Genomic DNA, 22,876 nt, shown 5'->3' with positions numbered 1-22,876 from the left:
AAGAAGGACTGAAAAGTGTGGAGTGAACCCTCAGCCCAACTAGCCCGAACTGAGGCTAGTTTTCCACCACAACACCCATGTAAAAAATTAGAATTACATGAAATAATTGAACTTCAATTGTTAATTAGAGGCCAAGCACTGAAAGTGCTAGGCACCTATTGTAATTGTTAGAATTTTTCATTATTATTAGTGGTCCAAGCAGCAAAGCTGCTGGAACCGTATTGTGTTTGTTCAGATTTTTATTAGGGGTCCAAGTGCGTAGTGCTGGAACCCTCGTGTTTGTTTCGATTTTTATTAGGGGTCCAAGCACGCAGTGCTAGAACCCTATTGTGTTTGTAATGATTTTTACTATTAGGGGTCCAATCACATACTGGTGGAACCCTATTGTGTTTGTTCCGATTTTAGGGGTCCAAGCACATACTGCTGGAACCCTATTGTGTTTGTTCTGATTTTTAATATTAGTGTGATTGCAATGCAAAGCATTGCAAGCAAACTATTGTTATCCTAAGAAGAAGAAGAAGAAGTTTTCTTCTTCTTCTTCTTCTTATTCCACCAAATTTTGTCCTGCTTCTCCTCCCACAGTTTTCGAAATTTCGACCCCAAACCACCTGTAACCCGTCTGGCCTGACCCCGATCGGGTTGCTTGTATACAGCTAAGCCATACCCGCACTTGTTCTCCGGTTTTTGACATTTTTACATCCCTTTTTTTGCCACAGAATCCCATTCATTTTCAGAATCACTCCCCTCACACTTCATGGCCTTCCCACTCGGTCACTTTTCACCCCATTGACCCCATACCTCACCCGTTGCCTCAGGACAAACCACCCAACACTCATCCAAGACCGTCTTGATCCGCACTCCTCTTGGTGTCATTTTTTCATCAGTGTTTTTACTCATTTATTCCTCTCTCCATCCTGCCATTGACTTCAATTCATTTTTAGGTTCTTACTGCTCGGTCACCTTTCGGCCTATGGTTACAGTACCATATATGCTGCCTTAGGTCATGCCACCAAACACTTATTGAAACCCATACTGACCCGCACTCATCTTTTACTCATTCTTTCATCCCTCCATCCTCCCATTGACATCAATTAATTTCTCAAAGTATTACCACTTACCACTTACCACTTAGTCATAGTACCTGAGCTTAGTACCATAGTTGGCTCAGGTCATACCACCCAACACTCATTGAAACCCATACTGATCCGCACATACTGATCCTCTTTTTGTTTACTCATCCATCCATCCTGCCATTGAGTTCAATTCATTTTTCAAATTCTTACAACTTGGTCACCATTTAACCAACAACCACGGCACCTGATACAGTATGTTGCTTTGGGTCATGTGACCCAACACTCACCAAAGGTCCCTAGCAACCATATTGTTTACCCTAGGAAGTGCCTAGCAACCACTTAGCAACACCCTAGCAACCACCTAGCAACACCCAGGCAACCACCCAGCAACACCCTAGCAACCACCTCATATACCTTAGCAACCACCTAGCAACAGCCTAGCAACCACCTAGCAACGCCCTGGCAAATACCTAGCAACAGCCTAGCAACCACCCAGCAACAACCTAGAAACCACTTAGCAACAACTTAGCAACACCCAGGCAACCACCCAACAATGCTCTACCAAATCATATACCTTAGTAACCATCTAGCAACGCCCTAATAACCATCCAGCAAAAACCTAGAAACCACTTAGCAACATCTCAGCAACCACCTAGCAACAGCCTAGCAACCACCAAGCAACACCCTAGCAACCACTTAGCCACTTCCTAGCGATCGTCTCATATACGTTACCATGTTTTCGCTGCCAGGTTGCAAGCACACTTTGCATTTTCTTCAGGAAATGCACTTTCCTAGTTATTAGGGGTCCAAGCACGTAGTGCTGGAACCCTATTATGTTTGTTCTGATTTTTAGGGGTCCAAGCACATAGTGCTGGACCCCTAAAAATGTTATGTTTGTTATGATTTTTATTAATATTATTTTTATTATTTTTTTCTGCCCTAAACGGGTTTGCACAGCAAAAACTATTGATGCTAGAGCTGCCAAACTTGGTAGATATGTTTCTATGGTCACCCACTACTCAGCAAAAAAAAATTAAAATAAAAACAAAAAAAAATTACCCCGATTGGTGGCGCTATAGCGAGCGTTTGGGCTATACTCTTGAACCGCTTGGGCTAGCATCAAAATTTTTTTTCCCCTGATTCCCTGGCTCCAGATGAACAAAAAAGCCTCTGGGACCAAAATGATGTGCATATTGGGATTCATTTAAAATTTATCTCCAGTTTTTCCGATTTGTATGAAATTTGGTAGCACAGCATCTTCAGATCAAGATCTTAAATATTGTATAAAGAAAGTTGCTGACATTAAAAGATGTGGCCGCAGTAAGACAATAAATTTGGTGGGTGTGGCCTCTATTATATAATGAGCTATCCTTCATCTCCAGGCCATTAGACTCAAACCTACCAAATTTAGTGTAAATCCATCAATAGGTGGCGGCTATAGCAAACAAATGGTCATAACTCCTAAAGCACTATGAACTGATCTAGTTCAAATTTTGCATGCTGTGACTTGGTCAAGGCTCCTAACAAAACTGTTTTAAACAAACAAGTTGATAGCTCAAACAAAAGGGTCGGCATAAGCCAATCAATTTTCAGCAGTTCTTAAACTGACTTAATTATGACCTATTGTCATGAAACTTGGCAGCAAGGTTCCTAGGGTCACCCACTCCTCAGCTTAGAAAAGTTACCCCGATTGGCCAGATGGAGGTGCTATAGGAAGCCACAACGTGTTTTGGCCTATAACTCTTGAACCATTCAGCCTAGAGTCAAAATTCTTCTTTTCCCTGATTCCCTGGTTCTAGATGAACAAGAAGCCTCTTGGACCAAAATGACGCGCCAAATTGGATTTTCTGCCATTTTGAATTTTAAATCTTTTAGACATTTAAAATCCATCTCCTCCTAGATGGGTTGTCCAATTTGCACAAAATTTGGTACACAGCATCTTCAGACCAAGATCTTTAAATATGGTATAAAGAAAGTTGCTATGTTAAAAGATGTGGCTGCATTAAGCCAATAAACCTTGCTACACTGCCACCCCAATGTGTCGCAGCAATGTGGTTGATAACTTTTAGCTGGTTAGTGCAATGTTACAATCACTATCCCCAGTTTCCTTGCAGACCTGGATGGAGTTAGTGTTGTTGAGCCAGGCTGTATGGTGATGTTGTGCCTGATTGACAGGGTGGCTGGGATGACTAGGAGTTCAGTCTTGGATATGTTGAGATAATTCTGGCCAACTGACCCACCCCTATCCCTGGCAGAATCAAGTCAATTTTTTCCCGTTGTCGTTGGGTGTCCAGATTTGAATCCAAGCCATGGCCAATCTGTGCTGACAGCAAGCATCTTTACTGTCTGAGCCACTAAGGACCCAGACAAGAACATGCCACTGCTAAGCAAAATCATGAGGCTGTAACAAATGAAACGTGGCACTGTGCTGTTAGGGGAAGCAGTGTAGCATAGTGGTTAAGGAGCAGAACTTGTAACTGAAAGGTTGCTGGTTCGATTCACTGTTAAGACACTGCTGCTGTACCCTTGGTCAAGGTGCTAACCCACAGTTGCCTCAGTAATCATCCAGCTTTATAAATGGATAACATTGTGAAAACTGTAACCTATTTAAGTCGCTCTGGATAAGAGTGCCTGCTAAATGCCAATAATGTAATGTAATGTAAAAATGGAGGTGACTAGGTATGCAATAGCAGCACTAAACCTGTGTATTAGTTGTGCCATTCTATTTTTAAATGGTTTCCTGTGATCCCCAAGATACATATAGGACTATCATAGGCAACCTCAGGAGAAAGGAGTACCCAATCCTTCCAAAGCTTTAGCCTTGACCCCAGACTCACCACAGCAACAGCATCACTGGCAAGGATGGCGCTCATGTCCAGCACAGCGTAATAAGCCACATTTGTCAGGATGTAGATGATGGTGACAATTGGCATAGAGACGGCAATAGACAATGGCAGGTTCCTGGTGGTACAGATAGGCCAGAGGTAACATCATGGAAACCTGGTAGGAGGGGGTGACCCTTTTGTTAATGATACCTTAAATTTAAGAGTGTAATGTCAGTTAATGTTTGCTTTTGCAAAAAAAAATTGAACCCATTTGTTTTCACAGCTGAACTGCAAAGAACACTTTCAATGAATTTTTTTCATATTTTTTTCATTTTTACTTTGGATCCAACGTCCAATCCAACACTTATAATATAAATATCAGACTAGACAGGACACACATTTAACTGAGTCCAGTCTGATGCCAACCTGTTTTTACATTCCACCTGCAGAGAAACATCAGCAAGTTCTCTAGTTTATTCCCTGCTGTGCATTTGATGTGCATAAATTTGCTCCAAGGGTGTGCTCACTACTGGTTACCTTCTGTAACAGCTGCAGTGCAGAGTGGACCACCGCTACACTCTGAGCACAGCCCTGCTCCATTCAGAACATGTACTCTCCATTTGGGAAATATGGAGGTGACAGTGTTGTTACTCAGCACGTACACTTTGCAGCAGCACTGCGCTCACCACCCATCACTGCACTTTGTGAATATGGCAGCAGCAAAACCAACCTGGTTTGCATGCTGCACTCACCGGTGTGCTATGGCACAAAGCATTCTTCAATATTCCCCCTCCATGCTATGGTTTTCCTCTTTCTTGAAGAGCTTTGGGGTTAAAAACATAAAGATGGTACTCTACCACCCAGAAGCTAATCACACTTTGATACATGACATCCATGCCCATTTTGCTCAAGATGGGTTTAGGGCTGCTGTGCCTGTCTGGCTCAGGGTTGCTGTTTCTGTCTGGCACACATAATTAGACTAGTTCAGACAGCACAGAACAACCAAGTCACCCTGTGTCTCTGCACCTGTAAGAATGACAATAAACATGTCAAGTGCAATGCATCTCATCGAATATTTCTAATTGTATGTTAACACATGGTGTCATTGTTCACTTAATACAGGTACATAACTGAAGTTCCTGCGTTATTCCTCTCAAGTTCAAAGACTCACCAGCAGCACTGATGTCAAACATACAGTCCTATTTCTGTTATGAAAGAAAAAAATCTATACTTTTTGAAAATATTAGTGAAACACCATCTTTTTTAAAAACGAAATGTTTCATTCAGCTGCAGTACTGGTACAATATGCAGTGTGTATAAGATTCACTCTCTGTATCTGTGGATCACACTTTACCAGCATATTACCTGAACAGTGTGAAACAGCATGTGAAAGCAGTGCAGATCTACCTCTCAGGGTTCTTGATCTCTTCTGTGACAAAGTTGAGGGTGTCCCATCCTGAGTAGGAGAAGAGTGCAGAGTAAAGTGCCAGAGCGATGTCACCTGGGTTCAATGACGAGCCTTGGAAGGAAGCCTCGAAGTTCATGGTGTACCCTGAACTCACACACAAACATACACACAAGGGGTGAGCTAAGTCCTCTAAATGGAAGAACATCTTGCCCAAGGAAAACCATAAACAAACCATAAACAAACATAACAGTCAAACCATTACAAACAACAAAATCAAAACATTTATTGTGAATGTAATGTTCACCTCGACAGAGCTTCACTATCCCAGTGATGATGATGACGATTAGAACGAGGACCTTGGCATAAGTAAAGACATCCTGGACTCGGGTGCCCCATTTCACATAGGCTGAATTAATGAATGTCAGCAGACCTGCCTCAATGAGAATAAAGAAGAATTAGTTATTGGATCCATATTTCTGTCATGGCCAAACTTCTAAATACTTATAATTTAGGCACAAGGCAGAAGGAATAGACCACAAAATGGAATGGGGCACACTCCAGGCATGACAATTGATTCTACATTCTAAATATTCTTTAAAATGCAAGTTTACTAATAATAATTTACTAATACATTCAAAATTCAATCACAGAGATATAGTGTTAAAAAGGCTGTCTGTTCCTTTAAGATGGTGGGGGCTGAGAGGCTCAGTTTAGCAATCATTAATTTAATTACAGTGGGATTTGTGCATCGATGAAATCCGTAAATTGTTCCCTGTGTTGTCCTTTGCATAGTTCTGTAATTAAGCATTAAGAGAATGTAACCGGTATGTTAGCATGTTTACGGTTTGAAGTGATAATTGTAAGACGGCATAAATATCAAGATGTTCAGTCAACAGATCGCCTTTTCCGTTAGAGAGCTGTGTATTAAGATAATTAATTGTATGTTTACTGTGTATATATGTTAACATGCATAACGTTTATGTCATTTGGGGAGGTTTACTTCCCTTTTTTTTTTCCACTGGCGCATGCACACTAATGCTCATGTGCCTCTCACGTGAAGGCACATGCTTTAGCCTCGTGGACAATAACTGGATAGTATGCACCTAAGTAGAGAATAGTCTGTAGAATATCTGTAGGTTACCCCTAAGACAGTAGTATATGTTCATGTTATTCTGGGTTTATTAAAGATATTAGAGAGGATGTGTATTTGATATTTACAGTATCTGTATGTAAGTCCATTTGTATTCTGGTCCTACTAAGTCTATTTGTATTCTGTTTACTTTGTTTGTAGAAACGACAAGTCTCAATACCACAGGTTTCACTACCTCAAGTTCATGATCAGAAAGTATAAATAAAGGAACCCTTTTTCAGCAAGTCCTGGTGGTTGGAGCCCCTCTTCTACAACAACACCAGAGTTCTAACCGGACTCTCCACAGTGATTTGAACGGTCCCATCAGCACAAGTTTACTATTCTTCATATACATTCAATAATTATTTGGTCTGCTTAACTACAGTCACGGCGCCTACAGCTGTACGGCTGTATGCACAGTGTGTACCACGAGATTCCCGATTTGTGAGCGCTCCACGAGAGAGACATTAGCAAGGAGGAGACAGACCACTCGTTGAAATTTGAATGGCAATGGCCGTAACACTCAGTGTGGCGGTTGCATTGAGGAAAGTCCCGCTTTTCCACCAAACGGCAAATTCCAGGTGTAACCTGGAAAAAGGCAGGTCTTTCATATTCTTAAGGCAAAAAATGAATGCCCACAGCCCACTCTACTGTCACAATTATAGCTACGCAGCACACAAATGGGGCAATTCTACACAATGAGTAATATTAGGTAGCCTACCAAGCTAACATCCTATATAATGTCTCTGATGGAGACAGGCACATTATTGCTCCAGCTTTTCCACCAAATGTTACATATAAAAGACAACACAGTTCTGTCTGACAGTTAAAGTATAGACTGTAGAAAGTATAGAGTATTTTTGGATTGTATGATCATAATAGCATGAGCATTTATTAACATTTGGCATTTATTGTGCTTTTTTCAATTTCTATCAATGCAGAAAATAGCTTGCTAACTAGGTGTATCAATTAGCTAGCTAGCTTGCAAGCTAAAGTTAGCTTGCTAGTCAACTGCAGCTAGCTCTCGGAATACTGAGGAAAGTAGCTATAAAACAAAAAACAAACTGTGACACACCGACTTTATTAAGTACTGGGCATGACAAGATGACCACCTCGGTGTTTACCGATATTGACAGATCATGTGCAAGTCCACAGCATATTTCTCCTCCGGCTAAACACTCTTCAGTTAGGCTATGTGATCATTGTGTGGTATGTGAGGAAGTGCTCAAACAAATTTGATGTGACCGGGAGAAGGAGAGTAAATTTCAAATAGGTAGGCCATATGTAATTATTCATTAAGTAGTCATTAGCATTTCTCTCTGTCAGCTCTCTCTCAATGTGTGTGTGCGTGCATGCGTGCGTGTGTGTATGTGTGCGTGCGTGGTCAGGTTTCTGTGCGTACCCTCAGATGAAATCCTGCAAGTGCCCCTGACTACAGTGATTATTAACAAATAGCACAGTGGTCTACATAAAGAGCATGTCACATCTTAAATAACCTTTATCTAACAAGCCAGAGGATCAGCTAAGTGAACAGAACATATGATATATTATTGGAGGTATTTAGAAGCAGACCACTGCACATTAAATGATAGTGGCACTCTATTACTTGTAATTAAAAAGGCAGAATGACAGAGCTGAAGCTTGATAAATTTTTGTATGTATGTATGTAACGGAAACAGATCAGAATTTTTAAGGCAGTTGAAAAAGCATGCCAAGACAATTTCTTGTGGAGAGCACACTTTAGGAAGTTGACTTTCTGAGTTAAATGTGAACAACACCTGTTCACATTAAGCTTTGGTTTAGACGGCTGATCCTACCTGAGTCATTTTGTCAAGCCAGAAATCAAAAGTGAGCATTTGTAGAATGCCTAAAAACATTACAAAATACAAAATAATAGCTCTTCGGGTGAAAGACATGGAACTTCAACATAAACTGCAAACCCACATCAAGTTGCTGTGCGCATCACTTTCAACAGCTTAACCAATTAATTACCTGACACTAGTAAGTATTAAAGCTTCGATCATTGAATTGGCATTCGATTGTGAAATTAAGCATTCGATTATTAGGATGGGTGCTCAGTTGCAGTTTTAAGGTTATTGCTACTGTAATACAAGAAATTTAGATGTTAAAGTGGCCTACTTTTTATTATCATTTAACATAAACAATTTTGCCAATAAACTGTGGGGCGCCAAGTGTAACAGACTTTTTTTCATAGACAGAATGCCTTCCGTGCTATGAAATACATAAATTCATTACGAAAACCATGTAACACCGTAATGTGTTTTGTCCACGAAAAACACAAACGTATTAGCATTGTGTCCATGAAATATTTGAGAGCACATACTTTCGTGCACAGAAAACAAAACGGATGATTCCTGTTGTGCACTGACCGTTGTGCTATTCATTTTGTGGAAAAAAAAAACGAAAGGGATTTAGCACAATATATTCCGTGACTCCGCAGCTACAGAAGGAATTCTGTCCAGGAAAGCAAAGGCTGCTTGAACTTTCGTAGACATCAGTGTTTTGCTTAAGTACAAAATTAATTATGTTCATAGGCTATATTACAAAAAAGTGCACAAAAGGGCTTTGGTCCAATACATTCCGTGAATCAGCAGTTTACAGAATGAATTATGTGTCACGAAATTGCACAGGAATAATTCCATACACTAAAGCAAATGCTGTTTGAACATTTGTATGTAATAATAAAATACTTTTAAATGCTTGTGTTTTTCCTATGGAATGGAATATTACAACTAGATGGCCAGGCTAATGCATTTAATGTCAGAATGTCTGACATGGAGGAGGATTTGTAAGCCTAGGCACAAGAAAACTACTAAACTATAAAAAAAAAAATCTGGCTAAAACAAGGAAGTAAGGACAAGAGAGGCTTCCTGGAACTACTGCTCATTCAAGCTTTCAGTCTGCAAGTGGAGTACTCATTCAAGCCAGTACAATAATCTAAGACTAACTCCTGGACTTCTTGACTCTATGATTCCTGCTAAAAAAGATGTACTGAATTATCAAAGGTCCTGGAATTGGTTAAAAAAATAATCCTAAATGCAATTTTCAATATGGCAATAGGAAAAAGTTAAACAATTTAGGAGGAAGGCAAGTGGCTAACAACAGATTTTTGAGAGCCTCCCACGCGATAACATATATGCCTACAAAAAGAATATGCTAGATGGCTCAACCTATATGAAAGATTAAAGCCCATGCATAACATTTTTACATGCAAGGAAAATGAACAAGCAGTTTCTTTTACACATATTGAATTTTAGATTAGATAGAGTTGTGAGTAAAATTGTGAATATTTACAACATGGAATAATGTTTTCTCTGATGTCAGGCATGTACAGGCATAGAAGGGAGATAAAATGCATCATGAAGATCTGTTCCACTGAGAAGTATATGTTCACTTAACTCAACCTGTGTCATTAATAAATTTGGCTACTATAGCATGCTCATGTGTACATGTACACATGCATAAATTCCTGCATATAAACCTGCAAATGTCTCCTTTCATATGGTGTTCCATAACAACAAATTGACCAAATGTGTCCCATACTACATGTTGTTATATTCCTGCAAACTAAGCAAATCCACCTGAACTGTCCTCTAGGGATGGTGTCACCCAGAAATCCAGTGAATGGAAGGTTCTTTAGTACAGCAGATGGCTTATGATGCAAAACTAAGACTTTGGATCAGATAAAGATCAGGTTATTGTGTGAAGCTTGAAAAAAATCCTCCACTCAAAATGGTGGCTGGGTGCGTTGATTGTCCACTTCATTCACTATCAAATGCAAGTCTTGAGCTGTGATTTGCAGAATGTGCCCCATAGCCAATTGTCACAAAGAAAGTCAAGAGTAATGGAGCATAATCTTCAGTCTACTATACACCAATGGTGTGTAAGACCACTGAAGGAATTTGAGGAGGTCATGTTTGAGGAACCTGGAGAGTGTAATGGCGGATGCAGCCAACACAGAGGTAGTAGCAGCAGTTATGGAAGGTAACATTGCCGCTATCCGTGCAGACATTAAGGTGATGAGCTTGGAGGTGAAGTTAGAACTGAACAATTTTCGAGATAGACTCAGAGATGATTTGAAGAAGGAATTAGCTGACATAACAGACAAAATCCAAGGTAGGCTAAGTGGCAATGGATCTTTGCCACTTAGCCTCAATAGAGTGGTTGAGGCTGAGGAGCGAATAGCCGAAATCGAAGAATGGAGTGCGGACTTAAAAGAGGCATTATGTCAGTCACTAGAAGCCCAGGAAAACATACAAATGAAACTGACGGATTTAGAAGCACGGTTGAGACGTAACAATATCCGCATTTACGGCATTCCAGAGGGATCCGAGGGAAACAATACGCAGCAATTTATCAATAATTTTATCAGAAAGGAGTTGGAACCCCTCACCGAAGTTGAACTTGGAATACAGCGATGCCATAGAGCGCTCAACCCCAAACCACCCAAAGAGGTGCAGCCCAGGTCAGCAGTAGTATACTTCCAAGAGTATAACTAAGGAACTGGTGTTGCACTCTGCTTGGAAGAAGAAAGAGATTTAACACAGCAGCAGAAGGATCTACTTTGATCATAACGACCATGAAGAAACGCTAGCAAAAAGGAAAGCGTATGCAAAGATTAGGAGGATCCTTTGGGAAAAAGGAATAAGATTCCAAACACCACCACCAGCCAAGCTACGAGTTTTCTTTGACAGTGGGATGATAACTTACGGGCACGCAACGGAGGATTTGAAGAAGAGGGGGTTTTTGATCAACTGGGAAAAGCCTGCAGAGTCCGGGATCGTGGAGAAAATACAGAGGCTCGCCTGGCAGCGATCAGGGAATGGAGCTGACCGGCAAACTCGACAAGAACGGATTAAAGAGAAATTGCGAGGTTTCCATTGATCAAGACAGATTTAGAAATAACACGAATGGCAGGTGACATGCTGACAAACGAGTTTATACTCTAAGAACAATTCAATTCAATTCAATTCATTTTTATTTGTATAGCGCTTTTTACAACACAAGTTGTCACAAAGCAGCTTTACATTGTTCCCAGGCCTGAGACCCCCTGAGAGCAAGCCTAAGGCAAGAGTGGCAAGGAAAAACTCCCTATCAGGAAGAAACCTTGAGCAGAACCGGGCTCAGAGGGGGAGCCCATCTGCTTCTGGCCGGCACTAGGCAGATAGAGTTAAAGACAAGGTATGCAATGTACTTTAAGACATTTTCGATTGACAGACATTAGTAGTTAACAGCAGAGTGATTATAAGAATATCTCCTAGGATGTCTGGTTCTTGGAACGCAGTTGGCTTTGATGGGTAGGGCAGCGAGGTAGCAGGACTGGAAAACGGGATGAGACACTTGGACTACAGCTCCGGACAGGAGCCCGGAACAGGGAATAGGAAGCAAACAGAAAACAGTGGTTAGTGGATGATAAGAATGGCAGGGATGTAGAACAGAGAGGCAGGAGAGGAGGGGCAGAGAAAAATGTGTGCAACAAGGACAAACCCCGGCAGGCTTACATTATGGCAGCATACCTAGGGGATGGGAGGCAAAGGACCGGCATAGTCATGAGGGCGACCCTAAGACAGTCATCACCAGATCGCAGCACAGGGTCCATGAAAGCAATGACCACAGTCCACCAGAGACTCTATGATCCACGCCAGCACCAGGCCATGTCCCTCAGATGAAGGATTTACTATATAGATATGTTTTGAGCCTAGACTTAAAGGTGGAGAGAGAGTCTGTTCCCCGAATCTCGGAGGGTAAGCTACTCTGGAACGAGCGGAGGATTCGTTGTTAATGGAGACAAACTGATATCGTTCTGATAGATAAGACTTAAACCAAGATAGGGCCTGTCCACTTATGCCAACCAGGTTTTCGAGGCGGTCAAGGAGGACACAATGATCGATGGTATCAAAGGCTGCACTTGGGTCTAGCAGCACAAGAAGAGAGATACAGCCATTGTCACAGGAGAGTAGAAGGTCGTTGAGCACTTTCAGGAGAGCGGTTTCCGTACTGTGGTGAGGTCTAAATCCGGACTGAAAAACTTCCAAAATGTTGTTAGAGTGTAAAAATGCACAGAGTTGCTTTGATACTGCTTTTTCCAGAATTTTTGAGAGGAATGGAAGGTTTGAGATGGGCCTATAGTTTGACAGGTCATTGGGATCAAGATTAGGCTTTTTCAGAATAGGCTTGATAACTGCTACTTTGAAGGGCTGAGGTACGTGTCCAGACATAAGGGAGGTGTTGATAAGATTTAATAGCGGTGTGCCAATTGCAGGCAGTAGCTGTTTTAGGAAGCCAGTTGGTATGGGGTCAAGTTGGCTGGTAGAGTTATTAGATGAATTGATAAAAGAAGAAAAGTCACTAAATTCAATGGGAACAAGGGACTGGGTAAGCAAGATATCAGACTGGTTAAGGACATTTTGTACTGAATGATAGAATTCTACACCCACAGTGTGCGGGAGTAAAAAATTACACCTGCTGCTTGCTAATCATTGAATCCCCCCCCCCCCCCCCCAATAAGACTGCTCATTTTATTTGATTGAATATACAATTACCAGCTCTCGCCTTTGTGTGAGACTAAAATTTTTGTTTTACAGTTGTAAAGATTTACCCTTAGCCTATATTTAGAGAAAAAGCTGACCAACAAATACGGGTTAGAGATGTTTTTGTAATGAATATTTGGTGCACAAAATATACTCTTGAAGTGGGGGCATCATACGTTGCACTGAAGGGGGGCTCTAGTGATTAACTAGACTACTCCTCCCAACATTAAGAGGTGGTTTACTACTTCAAAATGGAGGTCAATTTGAGTTCTTTGACCTGTTGATTCACCCTATCTTGTATTGACTTGTGTTTGTTTTATAGTGGAAAAAGTAGTTCAAGTATGGTCACCAAAAGCATATCACTTATTTATTTGTGTTAATTGTGGGATCAAATGCCAGGAACATAGGGTGATTACCCTTAATGTTAATGGCTTGCACAATCCAATTAAGAGGAGTAAGGTTATTGCAAAGATGAAAAGGGAAAAATTACATGTAATATTTCGGCAGGAGACTCATCTCAATTGCACTGAACATGAGAAGTTAAAAAAATAAGGCTTCAAAAATACATTCTATTCATCCTATCAGAAGGGCAGAAAGAGGGGGGTAGCAATACTAATTTCAAATAGAGTGAACTTTCAAGTGGTCTGTGAATTACGTGACAAAGAGAGTTGATATGTTTTAGTTAAGGGATATCTTGACCAGAAAGAAGTAACACTACTCAATGTGTATATACCGCCAGGTCAGGACAAATCTTGTATTAGGGAAATTTTTCAATTGATTGCTTCTGAGTCTGCAGTTCTAATATGTGGAGGAGACTGGAATATCCAGATACAGCCTAAACCTGACTCCTCTAATACATCAAAGGGGCTTACTCCTAATGCTAAAATGACTAAAGAAATGTTGACAGAGTTGGGAATGACTGATGTATGTAGGGACTTCTACCCAACAGAAAAACAATTCACATTCTACTCATGAAGTCACAGTGCATACTAGGCATGTCACGATATCAGAAATTTAGTAGTCGATACCAATACCAGTGAAATTCCATGATTCCATTACCCAATTCGATACCACGGTAAAAAAAAAAAAAACAATAAATCCCATGTACTTCAACATGCACTCCTTTATTAAAAACTTTTGAACAATACAAAAAACAACAGTGGCATGTAGCCTTCAAGTAATAAATAAAAAGAAACAACTATTAACATTACAAAAAAGAACAGTGGCGTGTAGCCTTAAAGTATTTAAAACAAACAATACTGTGCTTAAATACAATCAACTTTTTATGATGGCACAGCATTTCAATTGCAGTACCTGACCAAGACATGAAAAAATATGGAAATAATAAATAGGCCTATATATAATATAATATAATATAACATATGTGTCTCTGAAAAGCTTCTGATATGGTTGGCTGTGTATGTCTTTGTTGACTTTGCTCCTGCCTCTCCTGGTCGACATCCTCCTGTGGTTGATACTGTGAAAGGAAAATTATGAGATTTCAGTTATCAGGTATAGCTCAAAGGCTGCACACACAATGTACTAACACACACACACACACACACACACACATACACAAGCACACATATGGGGCGCCAAATGTAACAGACCTTTCTTCATGGACAGAATGCCTTCTGTGCTACGAAACACATAAATTCATCACGAAAGCAAAACACATGTCTACGAAAGCTCAAGCAGCCTTTGCTTTCATGGACAGAATACCTTCTGTAACTGCGGAGTCACAGAATATATTGTACTAAATCCCTTTCGTGCCCTTTCAGTAATATAGCAAAACAGCTAAGTGAACAAAATGAACATTCCATGGCACAGAATGATGATACTATAGCACATTCTGCAGTTCGTGCCACAACAGCATAAATGCTGGCCTAGGACATCTGTTACGTGGACAGAATTACTTCTGTCTACAAAATGAGTTTCTTTTGTCCACATAGTGTGAAGTGCATTCTGCATTCTGTCCACGAAAAAAGGTCTGTTACATTTGGTGCCCCATAGCAATATGCCATCTGTCTCTAACAAAAATAATGGTAACATGTATTTCAGAATAAGGATAACAAGGATAACACTTTGGATACGTTGTTAATGTAACGTTAACATGAATTGAAACTCACTTACCTTGAACTCTTTGAATAAATCTGGACGTCTGTCTTTGGGGTGCTTCGCTACGTTGGAAGTGTTTCCTCCTTTCGTCTGAAAAGTTCGATGGCACCATTTGCATACTGTTTTTTGCAAATTTATCATTAATCCCTGATGACCCGCCTCGAAGGCAAAGTAGGCTACTTCTATACACAACTGTTTTTGTTTTTGACGAGTCGAGGCGAAGTGGTCGCTGATGCTGCATCCCCGGTAGCTACGGTAGGCTACTGTAGAAAAACGAGTACTGTCACGTTTTCAGAATTTTGGCATCGACTTGGTACCGAAGTATTGGTTCTTGTGACATCCCTAGTGCATACTCAAGAATTGATTACTTTTTTGCTTACAGCTCAGGCAGGTGTAGACTCAAAGACTGTAGGATAGGGGTCAGAAATATCAGTTATCAGATATCATTAACAGTGTCAAAAAGGAAATAAATAAAATATATGAGGAGGAATTGGAGAGAAAAGCTAAATTCGTTAAACAGATAATATGAGAATGGTCCAAGGGCCTTGAAACTTTTGGCATGGAGGCTAAGGAAGCAACAGGCAGAGAGCACTATATACAAAATTAGGAACCCTAAAACTAAAGAAATGTGTCATAAGCTAGAGGACATCCAACAAATTTTTGAAAATCATTATAGAGACCTGTATAAGGAACCAAATACAGCTGGCCCCCAGGAAATAAATACATTTCTAAAATCATTACATTTACCATCTACAGGTGAGGAACAGAATAAAGCCCTAACCACAGAAATAACGAAGGTGGAAACAGAGAAAGCTATTTCCAGACTAAAGGCTAATAAAACGCCGGGAGCGGATGGCTTCCCAGCTGAGTGGTATAAGGCCTTTAAGGACCAAATAGTGCCCATGCTTTTTGACTGCTTTAATTACACGCTTAAAGAAGGGGAACCACCAAGAACATGGAGGGAGGCAATAATTTCGGTCATTCCAAAAGAGGGAAAGGACAGAATTTAGACCAATTTCCGTAGTGAATATAGATTATAAGCTGTATGCATCAATATTAGCTAAAAGATTAGAATGTATGACACCAGAATTAGTTAATCCAGACCAAACGGGTTTTGTACGTGATAGACAGACACGGGACAATATTAGACGGGTTCTACATTTAATTGATTACGTGATTAAGAGGGGTTTTTTGGGCTGTAGTAATTAGTTAGTGGATTCAGAAAAAGCATTTGATTTGGTTTGTTGGGAGTACCTTTACCTGGTGCTGAAAAAATTTGGCTTTAAAGATGAGTCTATTAGATATTTTAAAACACTATACTGCTCAACAAATGCCAGAATAAAGATTAATGGACACCTCTCTCAGATTATTAATTTGGAGAGAGGCTGCCGCCAGGGTTGCTTTTTGCTTTATTTATCAAACCCTTTGCACAGTTAGTTAAGGATGACCAGGTGATAAAAGGAGTAATGGTTACAGGTCTAGAACAGAAGATTTGTTTATATACGCAGATGACGTACTACTGTTTGTTACAGTACCAGAGGTTAGCATTCCTAGACTGATGTCTGTACTAAAGGATTTTGGAACATATTCTGGATATAAATTAAATATACAAAAAACACAAATTTTAAGATGTAATTATACTCCTCAGACAGATATGCTAAATAGTTTTGAATTCAAATGGAACTCATCAGTTATCAAATATCTGGGGATTCAAATACCAAAAGATATCTCTAAAATATTTGAAAGTAACTATGGTCCCAAAAATAAAAACATAAAGTCGGATATTGATAGGTGGTCTCAACTGCCCCTAGATATGCATAATAGGATAGAAATAATAAAAATGAATGTGGTCCCTCGAATCTTATATTACTTTCAATCCTTACCAGTTGAAGTAACACTTAAACAATTTAATGAATGGGACAAGTGGATTTCCAGATTTGTATGGGAGGGTAAAAGGCCAAGAATTCAATTCAAGACACTGCAACTGTTGAAAGAGAAAGGGGGTAGAGCTGTACCATGTTTAACAGACTACTATAAAGCAGTACAGTGAAGAGCACCAGCATGCTGTTGTAACCCAGACTATATAGCAAAGTGGAAAGACTTCGAATTATCACAGTTAGATATCCCATTACAGTCTATATTAGGGAGCAAAATTCTGTATAAGCAGAACTCTAATAGTTTAAATCTATAGACTAAAGTTCCCCTTAGAATTTGGTTTAAGGAGTGTAATTCATCACTCCTTGAAAGACAGTCTAGACTCCTCAGGTGGGTCGCTTTTGACCCAGATATTAAGCCAGCAAGGATGGACAGGAGATTTAAGCATTGGTATAGAATTGGTATCACTTCTTACTGTTCTATTTCATCAAAGGGAGAATTGTATAGCTTTCAGAAAATCTCAGACATATATGGGCTGAAAAAATAGACTTTTTTAGGTGTCTACAAGCTAGGGCTTACTTTAACAAGGAGATAAAACTTAGGGAGAACTGTGATACCAATATAATTAACATATTTATTTACATGTATAAAATTAAGGACAACGGGAAACTTGTCTCAATATTATACTAGAGTATTCATTCTCCTAAAAAACATTCAACAAATAAGGTTAAATTAAAATGGGAGAAAGAAACTGGAGCTGTCATTTCGGAGGAAGACTGGTTAAATATGTGCTCCATACAGGCTACTTCCACCAGCTTGGGTTCCTGGAGACAGGTACTTTACAACCCCTAAGTTAAAATATGTTCAAACAGGTGAGATGGGAAGAGGTCTATGCTTGAGGAAATGTGGAGAACAGTTGGCATATCATTTCCATATATTGTGGAGCTGCCCAGTGATTAGGTCATACTGGCAGGAGGTAATGCAAGTAATACAGAACATTTTTGATGATGAAATTGATTGTTCTTTTTCTACAATCTATCTGTAGAAATCTATCTATTTGTGAAAGTATTTTTACTTTCGCAAATAAAAATATTTGATACTATCAGATTTTAATGTGTACCATTTCATACAGACGGCTCATGTCAAATCCAGGAATGCTTTATTTTCTTAGAGGTATCAGCCTAGCTTTCATAATTAAGTGAGTCTGTATCTTGTGGTTGTGTTCTGCAATGACAACTTAACAACTCTGTTAAAAAAAATCAGGCTGCTGGACTCTGGGTAGGGCAGTGTGGTTTTCCAGGACAATTTACTCACAGTGGGAAATTTTGCACTTCCCATTCTTTAAAAGTACTCAGTAGTTAAGACTTAAGTCTGAATACCAAAAACTGAAAAATATGTGAGTCACATAAAAACATTCTGAGCGCCGTGGAGTCTGTGTCACCCCCCCAGCCTTGTCACCAGCTGACAATTACCTTACATTACATTATATTAATTAGTGTGGCTTATTAGTGTGGTTGCCTGAAGGGCAAGTATACTACTGCTCTTGTGTTCCCTATTATTACTACTGATTCTTCTTCTAGCTTTAATGCAGCCTAAAACAGTTCGCTCTACAGACATCAAACCAACACCAAATCAACCAGTTCATTCACCATTGGTGTGCTTGGACTTTTATAAATTTATAGTTTTATAGTTTTAATGATATTTTTTAAAAACCACTCCTTTTTTAAACTGCTGTATCTCCGAGAATTCTGGCTCTACACAAATAAATTATACATCAAATAGAGGTACACTTGTTCAGATTCTCACAGTGTCTGCAGTTCAGCGCTGTGATGGACGGTTTTTGAATTATGAGCCGAGTTCAGCCGTTGTTCTAAATCATGTGTACACATTCCTTTGTCTAAGGGAGCTCACAGTGCCAGACACAGAGCGAGGGGGAGGGAGACAGTACAAGGCAAATCAGATGGCGCACATGCTACGCGCACATCACATTTTCTTTAGAAAATGCACACAAATCTAGTTATTAGTGTGGTTGCCTGAAGGGCAAGCACATTATTGTTCTTGTGTCAGTTATTGTTATAATTATTAGGGGTCCAAGCACGTAGTGGTTTTTATTTTAATTATTTTTCTGCCCTAAACGTGTTTGCACAGCAACAACTACAGATGCTAGAGCTACCAAATTTGGTAGATAGGTTCCTATGGTCACCCAACTACTCAGGTAAAAAATTACCCCAATTGGCCAGATGGTGGTGCTATAGAGAGCCACAACATGTTTTGGGCTATAACTCTTGAACTGTTTGGGGTAGAATCAAAATTCTTTTCCCCCTTATTCCCTGGCTCCATGAACACCCTCTTGGACCAAATAATGCGCCATATTGGATTTTCCGCCTTTTTGAATTTTTTGTAAAACCTTTAAAATCTATCTTCTCCTAGACAGTGTGACCGTTTTGCATGAAATTTGGTACATATCATCTACAGAGGGTCCTGACCAAAAGTTATTCAAAGAATTTTGCTGTTAAAAGATGTCGCCACAGTAAGCCAATGAATTTGGTGGGTGTGGCCTCTATTGATATAATATATAACTATAACTCTTGAATGCAATGTCCAATCATCACCAAACTCGAGATCACTCATCTAGAGGCCATTAGAGTCAAGCCTACCAAATTTGGTGTAAATCTGTCCGTCTATACCAAACAAATGGTCATAACTCTATTAAAACCAATCGCCCGATCAAGTTGAAATTTTGCATGCTGTGTCTTGGTCAAAGGTCCTAATAAAGTCTATAAGGACAAGTTGATAGCTCAAACAAGATGGCAGTCATCAGGCAATCAAATTTCAGCAGCCCTTAATCTGACTTAACCGTGATCTATCATCATGGAACTCTGCAGGATTGTTTTGGATGTGTCAAATAGCAATCTGTACGAAAATTTCTCCAACTGTCCCAATGGTGGAGCTATACAGCAATTTGAAATATAAGCAGATTTAAGAGGTCATAACTTTTGACACGTTTGCATGAATGGGTGGCACTGTAGCAAAGAAATGGCCATATCTTAGTCAGAGGTCCTGTTAAAGTCTTCAAGGACAAGTTGATGACTCAGAAACAATGGCAGCCATCACCCACTCAATTTTCGGCTTATGTGCTTGGACCCCGTAATCGCCGCTTGCAGCTATATTTTTGTTTTGTTTCTTGTTTTTCCTTTTTCCAATTGCAATACTTTTATATAGCATTTTTACTAATGTTTTATGTAACATGCTCTCATTAGAATCTGTTCACCTCCAAAGGGACTACAGATGGATATTACCACGGGCCTCATCCTTGAGCCTGTACTTTGTCAACCTGTGCAAAATATTGTTTACACATCTTTATCATCAGGTTCCATGCCTATGCTTCTCAAACTAAACAGCTAGTCACTTTTGCTTTTTGATCTGAGTGCTGATTCCAACACAACAGATCACCAGATCCTCTTGAATAGAATTAAAGGCACCACTGGTCTTACAGGAAGCATGCTTTTCTGGTTCAGGTCATACTTATCTGACAGATTCCTGTTCGAACAGTTCAGAGAAGATACTCCTTTTCTTTAAGTAAATACAGCATCCCACCTGAGGTTTTAACTTAATAGCAGCTCTGAGAGCACTCACAGATGCAGGCAGCAGCGATGAGGCGAGATGCCAAATAGGGTGGCTCGCAGGTGGGGAAGAGGGGCTGCACCAGGTAGTTAGCAAAGGTGATGGCGATGACAGCCTGGCTGGTGGGCTCAATGATGAGGAGGGAGGTCCACAGCCGGATGAAGGCAATAAAGCCACCAAAGGATTCCAGGATGTAGGCGTAGCTGGCACCCGACTTAGTGATGGTGGTTCCCAGCTCAGCATAGCACAGGGCCCCAATCACAGAAAAAATGCCCCCGAGAGTCCAGATGACCAGCGACAGTCCATAGGAGGCACTGTATAGGAGTACGCCTTTTGGGGAAACAAAGATGCCAGATCCAATCATGTTTCCCACAATGAGGCTGATACCATTCAGCAGGGAGATCTCCTTCTTTAGCTGCATGCCTTCCTTCCTCTGGTCCCCAGGCACATGCCTACTGATATCATGGTCATCCATTTTCCCAGGCTATACTGCAGCTCCAGGTGACTCCAGGCAAGTTTCCCTGCACAAGTGTAGAAAAAGAGAAAAATATTTCTGGCAACAAAAATGGTTCTGGAATGTACCCACCTCAGCTAATAATAAGTTATGGTACTATCAATTACTCTGTACCTTCTAATCTAGGAGACAAATGGGTCACAGGCCTGCTTCTTTTGGCTTTGGACTCAATGTTTTTTTTTTGATGTTTTAAAACCACAAGGGCATTCCTATAGCAGCCTTTACCTCCATTTTCCTGCAGGTAGATGCTATGGACCAAGAATCCCACAATGGTGTGGTGATGGTCAGTGATAAACTGAGTATAGGGGTGAAGTGATGATAAGGGATTTTCTAAAATGGGTAGAAGGGTGTGGGGGCCCCCCTACTTTACCAGAACCTCCCCCTACAAAACTTTTTATTTTCAAATTTGCTGCTTTTTTTCCTAACTTGGCAGTTTTTGCAGATAACACTCTATTTATAGGTGACTTTAATATACATCGGAATACTGATACCAATTCCCTAGTAGCAGCCTTTACATCCTTTACTGAATTGGTTGGCTTTATCCAATACATGTCTGGGCCTTCTCTAGGGGTCGACCAATTATCTGGTTGTTAGATAATCGGGGCCGATATTTGCAAACTTTTGATTATCGGTCATCGGTATATTTTTATCTAAATTCCCAATTAAAAAAAAAACTTGTAAAAGCAATGCGTGTACTATCCCGACACATCTCCTCTGCCAGAAAAACTGCTATTGGTATGGCTAACATTCCACAAAATTCCCTCATTGGCTGAGACAGACAACGTTATCTGACCTTGAAAATCAAACATTTTCTCAGACCTGCTGCTGGAAACAAGGATGGACGGTAAGTATCCAGTAAAAGGGTCGTTGTGCTCAAACCATGCCGTTAACCAAATTGCACTAGGCTAATTGGACCTTTTTGAAGCAGTATAAGTAGTCTACGTTTAAGCTAAAAACCAAGCTGGGAATATAAAAGAAATAAGGACTTGTAATAAGGACTAATTGGTGCACTTATGCTATAAGTTGCAACAGTTCAACACTGCACATTTAACAAATAGTAATGTATATTTATTCTTTCAAATGAAACATTAAAAGAAATTTACCCTAAAGCACAGCCCTTCTGAATTACAGTCATCATTTAAGCAAATCTTCACAAAATTAAACTTCAGCTTGCCTGCGGTTGCACTATATGTCGGAACGTTACGGCAAAGCTGAAAATACTCATTTGCCGCTTTGATGTTTCTTCATTTGGATTCATCATCATCATCATGGAAGTTGAGTCATTAAAATAAAAATTTGCAGCACACAGTTTGCACTTCACAGTATTTTCGCTAACTTTATCTCAGTCCTTCCACATGGTACCCTACTTTTGTATGAGCTGTCCATTTTTCACAAATGACGTCTGAGCAAATGGGCTCCTAGGATCTCCCCGCAGCTTCAGAAAAAGTGTGGACACACAGACTAGTTATACACTTTATGATGAAAATGCAGCCTAAATGATGTATCAATTTGCTTTATTTCTTATGCAATGATTGCCATTGTTCATCCGATAATTGAATGCTTTTGAAATAGCGATAGGCATCTGCTGCCTAGTCAAAATAAGATAACCATCGAGAAATTTACCCACAACGTCAATATTAGCTCCCTTTTAGTAGGCCCTATCTCTCTCTCGTACACCGTCTCATTCGAACGTGCACACCCTTGCACACACACTGCAGCTCACATGTGACCCTCACAGATAATCTGTAATGCCAAATGT

The 22,876-nt window shown here is 40.1% G+C and overlaps 1 protein-coding gene across 1 annotated transcript in view; it reads right to left on the bottom strand.

Moving 5' to 3' along the window:
• Window positions 1–22,876, bottom strand: part of LOC118781742 (Y+L amino acid transporter 2) — a 65,796-nt gene that overhangs the window by 22,609 nt on the left and 20,311 nt on the right. Inside the window, exons 2-5 of the mRNA XM_036534767.1 lie at window positions 20,616–21,124; window positions 5,611–5,736; window positions 5,306–5,450; window positions 3,911–4,034 (exon numbers count right to left, since the gene is read on the bottom strand). Of these exons, the coding sequence (XP_036390660.1) occupies window positions 3,911–4,034; window positions 5,306–5,450; window positions 5,611–5,736; window positions 20,616–21,078 (858 nt within the window). The 5' untranslated portion in view covers window positions 21,079–21,124. The remainder of the gene's footprint in view (window positions 1–3,910; window positions 4,035–5,305; window positions 5,451–5,610; window positions 5,737–20,615; window positions 21,125–22,876) is intronic.

Source organism: Megalops cyprinoides, chromosome 8 (genome assembly GCF_013368585.1).
Source record: "Megalops cyprinoides isolate fMegCyp1 chromosome 8, fMegCyp1.pri, whole genome shotgun sequence".
Taxonomy (NCBI): domain Eukaryota; kingdom Metazoa; phylum Chordata; class Actinopteri; order Elopiformes; family Megalopidae; genus Megalops; species Megalops cyprinoides.
This window is presented reverse-complemented; position numbering and strand designations above follow the sequence as displayed.